This window comes from Cyprinodon variegatus, unplaced genomic scaffold, assembly GCF_000732505.1.
Source record: "Cyprinodon variegatus isolate N-32 unplaced genomic scaffold, C_variegatus-1.0 Scaffold417, whole genome shotgun sequence".
Taxonomy (NCBI): Eukaryota; Metazoa; Chordata; class Actinopteri; order Cyprinodontiformes; family Cyprinodontidae; genus Cyprinodon; species Cyprinodon variegatus.
In genome coordinates, this window is record NW_015150870.1 from 436,337 (window position 1) to 448,427 (window position 12,091).

The following is a 12,091-nucleotide window of genomic DNA, read 5'->3' on the forward strand; positions in this document are numbered from 1 at the left end:
AAAAGTTAACAATAAAAATGTGTTTAATTTGGATGAAGTTTAGGTGAACGCTGACCCCTCTTGTTCATAGGTCAGTATTGGTAGCCCTTCCTATGATTCGGTAGCCATGAAGTAGCCCTCAGCCTTGAAATGGTTGGTGACCCCTGATCTAAATAATCTCTTCGATACCATTTAAACAATTACTGGGACTGAGGGATTTCCTGTGTAGAATGAAAACAATACCGGGTGGATGGGGCTTCCTCCACTCGCAGTCTAACATTCTGCTTTCCAAGCTTTAAGGAAAATGGAGGAAAACTCACAGAAAACAGCCTGACAGTTGAACCTAGTGACCCCAGAAAGCTCCACGGGGATTGCATTGACCAGCACCTGCTCTTCACCCACTGATATGTTCAAATTGATCTGAGGAAAATAAGAAAACACAGCATCCACCCCATGAGTCATCTCCTTTTTCCCAGAAAGAGGCTGAGCATAGACGGGAAGCCTGGATTATTGCATCAATTCACCTGTAAGCTGCTGGACTGCTGCAGCTCGGTGTCTGCCAGTGGCCCCGCTGTTACGTTAATCAGGATATTTTCCTGCGTGGATAAACAAGTCAGTGTGAAAACAGAAAATGCTCAAACGCTTCACGGCTACATTTGAACGGAGATGCTAGCACCGTTGCTAACATCAGAAAACACTCCTATTTTGCTCCTACCGTGTTCAGCTGCTTTGTCATCGACTCGGCGACAAAGAGAAGAACAATAAAACTAACAGTGGGACTCGCCATCTCTGGTTTTAGCTCACGTCCATCAAAAACCAGACTCAGGAAAAACCTCTGCGCACATCTAGTCACTGCGCATGCGTAAAGGACGTCGCTATGTTTTTATTTTCTCGCGAGAAGTAAAAACCACAGTTAGCTGTTCCAGTTCCCACTCCAAATCAGTGGTGGCGGTAATGCGCACTTACAGTTGTTTGCCAACCGCCGAATAAACTTTACCAAGAATAGAAAGTAGAAGAAGAAGAAGAAAACGTCAGTATGGCGGTGCTCCTTGAAACGACGCTGGGGGATATCGTAATTGATTTGTTCACAGAGGAAAGACCTAAAAGTAAGACTATGAAACAATTACCCTTAACGAATTACTATCGTATTACGTAGTTTATTACTAAATAAGACATCTGAGAGCTGAATTATAGATTATAGCAGTGTTAGCTTAGATGGCTAGCTAATGTCTGACCGTTTTATTCACGTTTTGTTTACCTGTGGTTTACTCTATCAGTCACTCACCTAAATGTGTGTAGTGCAAATTCATTGTCCTCATGTTAACTTGGTGCATCTGAAATAATGTGCTTTCTTTCAGCCTCACTAAACTTCCTGAAATTATGCAAGATAAAATACTACAACTACTGTCTCATCCACAATGTGCAGGTAAAATTAAACTGTCTTCCTATTATTATCATTAATGTTGTAACTTTCTAAGCTAGCAACCTACTTCTCTGTATTTTATACTCTGCATTGTTAGTTAGACTCCATAGGAGGGCGCCAATAGAAAAAAACAAAGATGTCATCCAGAGCAACCGTGGTTGAATATGTTTTTCTTTTGTCAAATATTATCTGGTAGGCATATTTTTCAACTACCGGTACTTTAAGTGCTAAATCTTTTTTTGTTTAACAAACAGAGCTCTTTAAATGATAAAAAATTATATCTCATTTGTTGGAATTGGGCAAGTATTGGCAGATTTATGGCTGATAATAAATCAAGATAATTACAATTATGGACAATAGAAAATGAATTAGAAATAACTGAAAATTGTTTACAAATGAAAGTGTTAAAGATATGCTCTGTGTATGCACCTTGAAGCTCTACCTCTGGTTCTTTTCCTTGAAAAGAGATCACTCGTGGCAAAGAGATCAAATCTTTGCCACATACAGAATGAAGATCATAACTGTATAGCCAGACAGGGAAACTGTCCTAATTAGATTAAAACATCAGTTTTGACACTCAACAGGCAGAAAATACCAAGGTGTAATAAACTCACATCATCAATGATAATTATTCTAATAAAAGGACACATTAAAAAGAATTTTAAAAGGATGATAACTTTTTTTTATTGAAATAGATATCAAAATGAATCTTTGAAAGTATTTAGGTGGATAATAGACAATAAAAATTCCAGTCTCACAAATGCAATGACACAGAGGGTATGATTCATTTCTAATGATGCTTTACTACTGGAAAGGACTAGAAGATTATGAGGGCCAAATGGATTTGTTGTTTTTATCCAGTTTAACAGAGTGTCTGGACTTTCCATCACAGCAGCATTAACCTGAAAGAATCTTGGATTAACACCACCCTGCCTTGCCTTTGCTAGCCTGTCTTTTCATTGTCCATCATGTCTCTGGAATTTCTGAATATAATTAGTAGTTTGCTTACACTTTCTTAAAATGAAAACTCTACTGAAATAGAAGACAAAAAATAATGAAGTACACCAATATCTATCTGACTTTTATTTTCCTATTTATTTGTGTTTTGCATATTAACTTATTTTACTGACATATTAATGAAAAAGAAACATATTTTTGTAATAATTTGTTTAATTTAGGGCATAGAAGCCGACCGGAAACAGAATTTATATTTCCAGCTATTTAAAAAGCCATAAATTAACAATTACTGAAAATCTGAAATAAAAAGCTCAATTAAGTTCAATATTCAGATAAATATTTTTACCATTTTCACTCTGTCTTGGGCAGTTTAATGATTCCAGACCAAAAAATGTCTGATTTCCGAGAACGTTTAAACCTACCTTACATATACAGTCGGTGGTAAATGATCAGTACGTCATAACCTTTCATCGAGTTAAAACAAAAGTCTCTTACATCTTGAGCAGAAAAATAACCCCTGAAAAAGTGATGATGTCATTGAGGCAACTCGCTGGCTCGCGAGTCTTAATTGTTTTTCCAAGTGCCTATATCTAGCAGATGAACCACAGTAAACACAGATTACACAGTTTTATTATAAAACTACAGTAGATATATATACATAGATATTGATAAACAGAAAGATGAGAAAATACAACCATGTGTCCAGTGCTGCACAACAGTATAGAAGTATTTCAATACATAAATGAAAAAGTATCATTATCAGCTTTGTCTAAAACATTTGGAGCATGTTCTAACATAAAGAAAATATTAATATAAGTTTAATGACCAGAACTGTGGGGGAAATAGAAAAAAACAAAGATGAAACCCAGAGCAATTGTTGTTGAATATTTTTCCCTCTGTCCAATATTATCTAGCAGACGAAGCACACTAAAACAAACATAACATTTATGTTATGTTTGTTTACAATTGTATCTGAAAGCAGACTACTCTGCCTGGTAAAAAAACTACTTTATATGTCAAATATTAACTTTAAATCATAAACCGTCACATTTCAAAGTTCTGATTCCTTTTCAATGCGAATTTATAAAAAAAAAAAAGATCTGCACAGATTAAATTATAAAAACACAGAAGATATCTATACATAGATATTCGTCAACACAAAGATGAGAAAATATGAGAGTGTGTCCAGTACTGCACAACAGTTTAGAAATATATCAATACATAAATTAAAAAGTATCGTTATCATTTCTGTCTAAAACCTTTGGAGCATGTTCTAAGTTAAAGAAAATATGAATAAGAGTTTAAGATCAGAACCCTGGAGGGGAAACTGCAATATTTTTATCAAGACGAGCTACATTAAATGCTGATAATATGATGAGAAATCATCTGAAAAAAACGGGATTTATATCTAGAAAAGCCAAACTAGAGCTGTTATATCAGATAAAAGCTGATTTCCGATCATTGAAGGTATAGAGCTGTAACTCAGCTGGAAACACTTTCCTTATCCCGTTGATCCTTTCAGGAAAACCAGAGAAGCTGCAACCAAGTTATCTGCCTTCCTTTTCTCGTGTTCTACCTGATTGGTAGATTTATTGTATGAATTGTTGGAAGTTCTGCTGTATGGTCAGTTTTCCCGCTAAAGGAAAAACTCTGTCCTCTTCTCAGAGGGATTTCATTGTCCAGACTGGAGATCCTACTGGGACAGGCCGCGGAGGGGAATCTATTTACTGGTCAGGCATCCAAACCATTGCAGGTGTGTAAGGGAACCAGTTTGAGCGCTTTGTAAAACCTTCGTATGCTCTATATACAGCAAACTTTATGGTGATCAGGCACGATTTTTCGACTCGGAGAAGACGCCACGCATCAAACACAGGAAGAAGGGGACGGTTTCCATGGTGAACAATGGAAATGATCAGCATGGCTCTCAGGTGAAGGGACCTTTTAGGCATCGTTGGTTTGTAATATTAAAAGCATAGCTATTTTTATTTTTGTTAATGTCCCATATTAACTGATGAAATTCTTCCATCCATAGTTCCTCATCACCACCGGGGAGAACCTGGATTACCTGGATGGAGTCCACACCGTGTTCGGAGAAGTTACAGAAGGTTTGGACATCCTGGCTAAAATCAACGAGACCTTTGTTGACAAGGACTTTGTCCCATATCAGGACATCAGGTGAGTCAGAGCAGAACGTTCAGGTGTTCCAACCATAAAGGGCTACATCTGATCCCAGCCCAACATCCAGAACCTTTTATTATAGGAAACTCATGAGCTTCAGTCTGCTTTATGTGATTGTGTTCAGCAACACAAAATAGTTCCATAATGTTTAAAGAAAAAAAAAAATCATTTAATTTTAGAAATTTTTTTACTTTCTCACTTTGATAAATTAGGTAAAAATGCTCCTTTTTGAGGACAGCAGATTAAAGAAACATTTGGAGCATGCAAGTCAGTTTTCCACAGACGTCTTAGAAGAGGCAGCATTAGCGATAAAATCCAGATGAACACCTAAACCAAAGTATAAAAGACAGAAAACATTATACCATGTGAAACATGGTGGTGGCAGCATGATGCTGTGTGGGTGATTTCCTCCAGAGATGGGAGCGTTTATTAGAGTTGATGTAGAGCCAGACGGTGGACAGACTAAAAATTGGTTCAGTTATTGGTTCAGTTTTTTTAAGGCGGCCTAGAGCTGCTTCGCCATGTTTGGTTCTGTCTGCTTGAGCTGGAAGGCGCTCACCGGGTCATCAGAAACCGTCTCTGCAGAGGCTGGTTCTAGGAAAAGGAGCGCTGTCCTGGATGGAGGGACGGTCAGTGCAGCAGTTTGGCCCCGTCTGGTTCTGGTTCTGGAAGACGAGCAGGAGCTCTTGCTGAAGGCTGAACTAGGGCTGGGCGATAATTCAATAACGATATATATCGATCGATAGACATGCGGCGCAATAGAAAAAAAGAGGCTCGATAAAAGTTCGATAAAAAAACGCAGTTTCCCTTCCTTCTCATTGTAGCCTAGCATGTAGGTTTATGCTAGTCACTGCTTCCTCCCAACCAATCACAATCACGGACCCAGGCATGCCGTCACAAAGCGCCGCCCTCTCAAACCACAACACAGAGCACATGAAGATGCAGCAAGGAGAGGCGGAGGAAATTATTCCAAAGAAAGGTTTTTGTAGTTCGGCAGTTTGGCAGTATTTCGGTCATGGCAAGTCGGACAAAAAACAAACCACAGTCATCTGGAAAATGTGTCAGGAACCAGTGAAAACCAGTCTGATAACACAACCAACTTTTTTTTTTTTTTTTATCATCTCAGCCGCTCACACCCGCAGGAGTACGAGCTGTGTAGGCCCCGACGCGGCTCTCCTCCAAGGAATTTCGGGAAAATATATATATTAAGTTCTGGGCAGTTTCCCACGTAGTTCTAACAATTGAGATAAAAATGCTGAGGGGCCAGAAACATCAAAGTAATAACTCAGGTTAAAGCAGGAAACGGGGGCGGCGGCGGCGGTGGGGGGGCATTTATTTATTTGTTATATTTATTTTGGTCACTTTAGTTTATTCTTTGTCAGTATTTAATAACATAACTCAGGTCTCTTAAGTTATTTTTCTTTAAAACAATTCTGTTATGGTTAAAAAAGTTGGTTAAATAAAGATTTAATTCGAAGTCTGTGTTTGTGTTCTTTATGAAAATTAAATCATTTAGCAATATCATAAAATGTCCAGGCAGAGCTGCACATAAAATATGGTTTCAAATCTTTTCAATAATTATCGATATCGATCAATATGCATTTTTTTTATCGATAAGCTTTTTTTCTATATCGCCCAGCCCTAGGCTGAACTTCCTTAAAGGGGTGATAGAATGATTCTATAGGGTATTTAATTGCTGGTCCTTAAGGTCTCTAAATAGGGTGTGTAACATTGGTTGGGCTGAAAATGGCATATTTGCTGTTCTATGAGCCCTAATGCAGCCTGGTTAAAAGCCCTAGAATGAGATGATATGGTAGGGTGACCAGATGTCCTCTTTTTCCCGGACATGTGCTACAAAAAAAAAGGTCCGGGGTGGATTTCAAAATCGTCCAGGATTTTGGTCGACTACAGTGCTGCATGTTGTCGAAAAACACTGGCTGGTCTGACCGAACCTGACCCGGTGGCGGTAGCCTGGACACCGACGGCCCCGTGCTTTTCCCCCCACCAGCAGTCCACTCTACACTATGTGTATTTCCCGTTTGGTACCTTACCGGCTTGTTTTGTTTATATGACCGCCATTGTGGAAAACGACTCGTGAAGTTGGACCAGCTAGAAGAGCGTGGTGAACGAGAACACTGGGACCCTTTTTCCACCTGGATCTCGCTCTTTTTCACCCTCATGTCCCTCAGTAGTCGCACAAACTTGCCCCCACTTCTTCACCACCTTGGCCGTATCTAGACCCACAGCTAGTTGCTGATTGTCCTTCTTGCGTGGTGGTGTGGAATAACATAGCGCAGACCAGGCTTCAATATTGGACATAATTTAGAAAAATATCTGCATCATACCTGCGACAAACTAACTGCGACACACTGCTGCAGGAGGATAACCAACCCTTTAGTTTCCACAGGAAGAACCATCTCTGGGGTTTAGAGAAAAGATGGATCCAGTTTCATCATTATTTTAATGAAAATCCTGTTTTACTGCAGGATCAACCACACAGTGATCCTGGACGATCCTTTCGATGACCCTCCTGATCTGCCAGTTCCTGATCGATCGCCTGAGCCCACCAAAGAGCAGCTAGATGTGAGACCAGCTGTTCATTGCAGCCATTGAGGGACTCTCAGCTGCATCTAAATGATATTAAATGCCGTGCATTGAGGCATCCAGCAGTTTTTTTTCCTTCCATCTGCAGAGCGGCCGTATAGGAGCCGATGAAGTGATAGATGATACGGATGGGAAAGCGGCCGAGGAGCTGGAGGAGAGGCTGAAGGAGAAAGAAGCAAAGACTCAGGCTATCCTGCTAGAGATGGTGAGCCACAGATCTGCTCCACTGCTGAGCTCTGAAGGTCCCACCTGACGGTGCCCTGACCATCCCTACAGGTGGGGGACCTTCCTGATGCAGATGTGAAGCCTCCTGAGAACGTCCTGTTTGTGTGCAAGCTGAATCCAGTCACCACAGATGAGGACCTGGAAATCATCTTTTCTCGCTTCGGCTCCATTAAAAGGTCAGTCGGCCCACTTTAGCTTTATCCCAATCCTTATGATCTTTGCCAGTTTTTCTCTTCTCTTTGGATATTTGATAGACATTATTTTGTTCTTCTGCACAGCTGTGAGATCATCAGAGACTGGAAGACTGGAGATTCCCTCTGCTACGCTTTCATCGAGTTTGAAAAGGTGAGCAGCTTTGTCTCTTTTCACCAAACACTTTTCTTTTACTCTGACTTTCAGGATGACAGCAGAAAATCCAAAACATATACTATTAATACCAATTTCACACAGACCAATATCTTCTTTTTGACTCACACCACCCACTGGAACACAAACTTTCAGTTATCAGAACCTTACAACAGCGGGCCGAGCACGTTCCTACTAAAACAGAAGGGAAGCACAAAGAACAGAAACACTGTAAACCTGTGGATACCCAAACTGGCTGTTTTTCAAATCAGCAAGGAAATATCGGTGAGAAGAATAAACGCAAATACGTCAACATCCCTTATGTTGCTGGAGTCTCTGGAAAATTTCAAGAGGATTTTCTCCAAATACAAAATCCCAGAACATTTCAAACCAAACCAAACCCTTAGACAGAGGCTAGCGCATGCTAAGGACAAAACCCCCAGACCAAGTATGAGCGGAGTGGTGTCTGCAGTTTACTGCAGTGAAGAATGCTCTGATCTTTATATTGGAGAAACCAAACAACCTCTCCACAGACGCACGACCCAGCACAGAAGAGCGGCCTCGTCTGGACAAGACTCTGCGGTACATCTACACCTTTTGGACAAAGGACATTATTTTGAGGACCGGAATGATCACATTTTGGATAAAGAAAATAGTTGGTTTGAGAGGGGCGTGAAGGAAGCCATCTATGTCAAGAAAGAAAAGCCAACCTTAAACAGAGGTGGTGGACTCAGATTTCAGCTTTCAAAAACCTACAATGCAGCAATTGAGTTAATTCCTTCCTGCTATCATCGCAGCTCCAACCCCTTTTAAGGAGAACAGAAGACTCGTCTATTCAGCCAGGCCAACAATTCCCTTTATTGACCACCCTTTGAGAGACATAGACAGGTATGGGGCATTGCAGGCTAACAAAAGAAGCCAAACGACCCCCATTCCAAAGAGGTGGACCCGTTCGTCTGTTTTAATTTGCATGTTTCAAAACAAAAACAAGGTTTTGTTGGGTTACTGTATAGAACCTCGAACTCAACGCTATTTTGAATTGAAAAAGCTTCCTGGTTGGGAAGCAAAACGTCTTCAAACTTGGAAACAAAGTCCAGTGCTTTGTTTTTAATTTTCTTTTTTTCAAATGACTATGGGATGGATGACTGGAAATCTTCACCAGAACATTTTCCCTAATTGGGGAGGTTCATAGTTACCAAGCATGTGTGGTCAGTTGTTCCCACTAGGATGTATCTCGCAACCTCTGAAACTGGCAGTTCTGCTCCAAACCAGAAGGTGGCAGCAGTGATGCCATCATGTAGAACATCCACCTCTGACATCTTTAAAGTTATTTTTTATTTTTTACAGAAACCAACAAAAAAAAAAAGCATTTAATGATTCACAACAATATACAACAAATGGAGAATTAATACAGAATATATGATCTTTAAGGAATTAGTTTTTATGTTTTATGGGGTTGAGTTTGTCTTTGCTTCAATGTAATTATGTTCAACCCATTTATGGCTCTACATAAGAGCCATAAATGATTATAAACAGCACTGATTATTTGACATGGGCGTAGCTTTATTCGGAAGGACCTTATTTAAATCTGGTCTCTCTTTGGTGATTTAATCGCAAAAGATCTATGTTTTTGCTTTGTTCATTTTCCTGTTGGTTCATTGTTATCAGTTTAGCTTAACCTAGAACTGGGTTTAGTCTTAGATTTAACCCCTCAGTTCACATTGGTTTTCTTGAATCCCCACTGTTACCTAGTCTGGTGATCATAGCTGAATTGCTGGAGAGATACAGCCTTATCAATATCACAGTCATGCTGCACAACTCCTCTTCCAAAGGGAAATCAGCTAAAAGCCTATTTTTGTTTTCAGTTGTGGTCGGTAAGGTTTACAGATGAGGTCAGACGGGAGTCTTTCATACCCCCAGGTTCCACATACCCCCCCCCCCGCTCACGAACATCACGCAGAGTAATTTTCTCTGTCATGTTACTCAATGAGAGCTGTTCCACCTCTGCTACTCCTCTGCACGTCACCGTCCACGTACGTCTTCTTCATCCGCCACCGTCAAAATACAGAGCCGAGCTATTTTAGCTCCGCTCCAGCCAGGTCAAAATACACAATTGCTATCGCACCAAACAGGAAAAAGAACAGCGAGAAGATCCGGTTTTGTCAAATTAAAATATACCGTAAATCCTCTAATATTGGCCTGTATTCCATTAGCAGTCGGGTCTCTGATAATGGCTTGTCTGGCTGTCGGCGGAGGTAAATAACGGCTGGACTCTTATAAAGGCCGGGGCTATAATTAGAACCAATAATGTTTCTGGGCAGTCCTCAACCTGTGATAGTAACATACAAGTACCACGGGGGGGGCATGTTTTCTAACGAATCCAAGCCATTAGCATGGGAAGTCCCATCCTTAGCGCAGACAGTGCCGCAGACAGGAGGGCGGCTTGTTTTGTTTTTTTGACCGAAATTGCTGAAAACAACTCATGAAGATAGTCCAGCTAGAAGAACGAGGTGTCACTGTTGTCGGACTAAACTCGCCCCCACTTCCTCATCGCCTCGGCCGTATCTAGACCCACAGTGTATAGCGCAGACAACGCCTCAATATTAAGCATAAATCAACACGTCATCTCAAGTTCACCAGATCATCCAGTCAGATTGATTCAAAGTTTTCAATCTAAGGAAAAGCAGTTGATTGCATTGAGTCATTGACTCAAATACAATCCCTCACACTAAGCATGCTTGTAGCGACAGTGGAGAGGAAAAACTCCCTTTTAACAGGAAGAAACCTCCCCAGTGTGAGCGGCCATCTGCTGAGGCCGACTGGGGTTCAAGGAGACAGAAGCAGAGACACAAAAAGCAGCTCATTGACGCCAATTACCCCACGTACCGCCACTAGCCGTCGTCTTCACGTATGGATGACGAGCTGTCAGTCAAAGGCTTCCTGACACTACTTCCCTTGTGATCGTATTTGTAAGGCCCAATCAGGAGGAGGCTTAACGCTGGTTTATACTCAGAAACCAGGTCATCTGCGTGTGTGTCGCAGTTAACGCAGATATGCCCCGCCCCTTCCACAGACACTCTGGTGCACTTTTCCAAAATTGTAGTTGACCGCAGACAGTGTCGCAGACAGGAGGCCTCTGATTGGTAAAATCTAGATCCGCTCTACACTATGCGTATTACCGGCTTGTTTTATTTGTATGACAGCCATTGTGTAAAAGCTGAGCAGGTAGAAGAGCGAGGTGCGTGAGAATGCTGGGACCCTTTTTCCACCTACATCCCTGCTCTTCCCCCCTCCCCCCCCATGTCCTCATGTCTCCACCTAACTTGTCAAAACACATTTTGCTTCGCTCAAGGAGAAAATCAGTCTGAGGGCAGAGACGCTTTGAAGAGTGCAGCCATCCTCGAGCGTGGCCACTGGATAAAAAATCGTGTGCGCGTGCAGAGAGCAAATTTCTCCTCTCGATGCCGCAGTTTCTTGCGCATGTGTGATTTTGTTGTGCGTTGGTAGATAAAAAGTAGGTTAACATACATGCGAGTGTTTATTTTGCTTTTGGGCAGTTTGAAATAAATGTGACGTCATGTAATACTCTCATTATGCAGCTAGTGTGAATATTTTAACTGTTTAAAAAGCTGACAGACATTATGTCTACTGTATTTTTACCTTTACACATAATTTTACTCATACTAAATCCTTAAAAATAATAGTAAAAGGTATTGATCTGCTGGTTTATTTCGCCCCCCGCCTGTTCGTCATCAGCATCGCCAGGTAGTCCTTTTAGTTTCTCCCATGTGACTCTTATTGTCTTGAGGAAATGCAAGCCGATAACATAGTTATTTCCATTCAGCTGCTCCTCCGGGGTTTTTTTTTATAAGACAAACATATCAGGTGGAAAAACCCTTCAGGATGTAAAGTCTGGAAATCAGTCATAAAGCCAAGTTTGTTCGTTTTTATGACACGTTGATTACAATCCCAGGAGATTGCTTGAGTCATTACGACAGGGAGGTGATAGTGAAGTAAATAAACGATGCCACACAGACAAACATACCCTGTATGTTTCAGACCTGCTGCACCACATGGAAGAAAGAACACGGAAAGTTGATTTAACCTGTATAAAATCCCTTATGTGAGAAAAAGAGAAAATAACATTTACATGGTTGTTGTTTTTAATTGTGACCCCCGACTGGACCTTTGGGTCAGGGAGTAAACTGTGCTGCAGGGATTTCACCTTCTGTCTGAATTCATCCCAACAATAAAGGGCCTGAAACAGCTGAGTGCAATGCTTATAACAGCCAGCAGAGGGTGCTGTTGTTGGATCAATATTGACTTTGACATTTAGCCGGTGGGATCAGTTGATGGTTTGTTGTATTAGTCGGTTCTTGT

The 12,091-nt window shown here is 41.0% G+C and overlaps 2 protein-coding genes across 2 annotated transcripts in view; one reads left to right on the forward strand and one right to left on the reverse strand.

Annotated features, from left to right (window-relative positions):
* Window positions 1-858, reverse strand: part of ginm1 (glycoprotein integral membrane 1) — a 7,339-nt gene extending 6,481 nt beyond the window's left edge. Inside the window, exons 1-3 of the mRNA XM_015388252.1 lie at window positions 695-858; window positions 504-575; window positions 300-399 (exon numbers count right to left, since the gene is read on the reverse strand). Of these exons, the coding sequence (XP_015243738.1) occupies window positions 300-399; window positions 504-575; window positions 695-766 (244 nt within the window). The 5' untranslated portion in view covers window positions 767-858. The remainder of the gene's footprint in view (window positions 1-299; window positions 400-503; window positions 576-694) is intronic.
* An 84-nt stretch (window positions 859-942) lies between these two features.
* The window catches only part of ppil4 (peptidylprolyl isomerase like 4), a 17,456-nt gene continuing 6,307 nt past the window's right edge, over window positions 943-12,091 (forward strand). Inside the window, exons 1-9 of the mRNA XM_015388251.1 lie at window positions 943-1,085; window positions 1,338-1,405; window positions 4,025-4,089; window positions 4,170-4,287; window positions 4,392-4,534; window positions 7,024-7,120; window positions 7,230-7,346; window positions 7,418-7,542; window positions 7,645-7,711. Of these exons, the coding sequence (XP_015243737.1) occupies window positions 1,016-1,085; window positions 1,338-1,405; window positions 4,025-4,089; window positions 4,170-4,287; window positions 4,392-4,534; window positions 7,024-7,120; window positions 7,230-7,346; window positions 7,418-7,542; window positions 7,645-7,711 (870 nt within the window). The 5' untranslated portion in view covers window positions 943-1,015. The remainder of the gene's footprint in view (window positions 1,086-1,337; window positions 1,406-4,024; window positions 4,090-4,169; window positions 4,288-4,391; window positions 4,535-7,023; window positions 7,121-7,229; window positions 7,347-7,417; window positions 7,543-7,644; window positions 7,712-12,091) is intronic.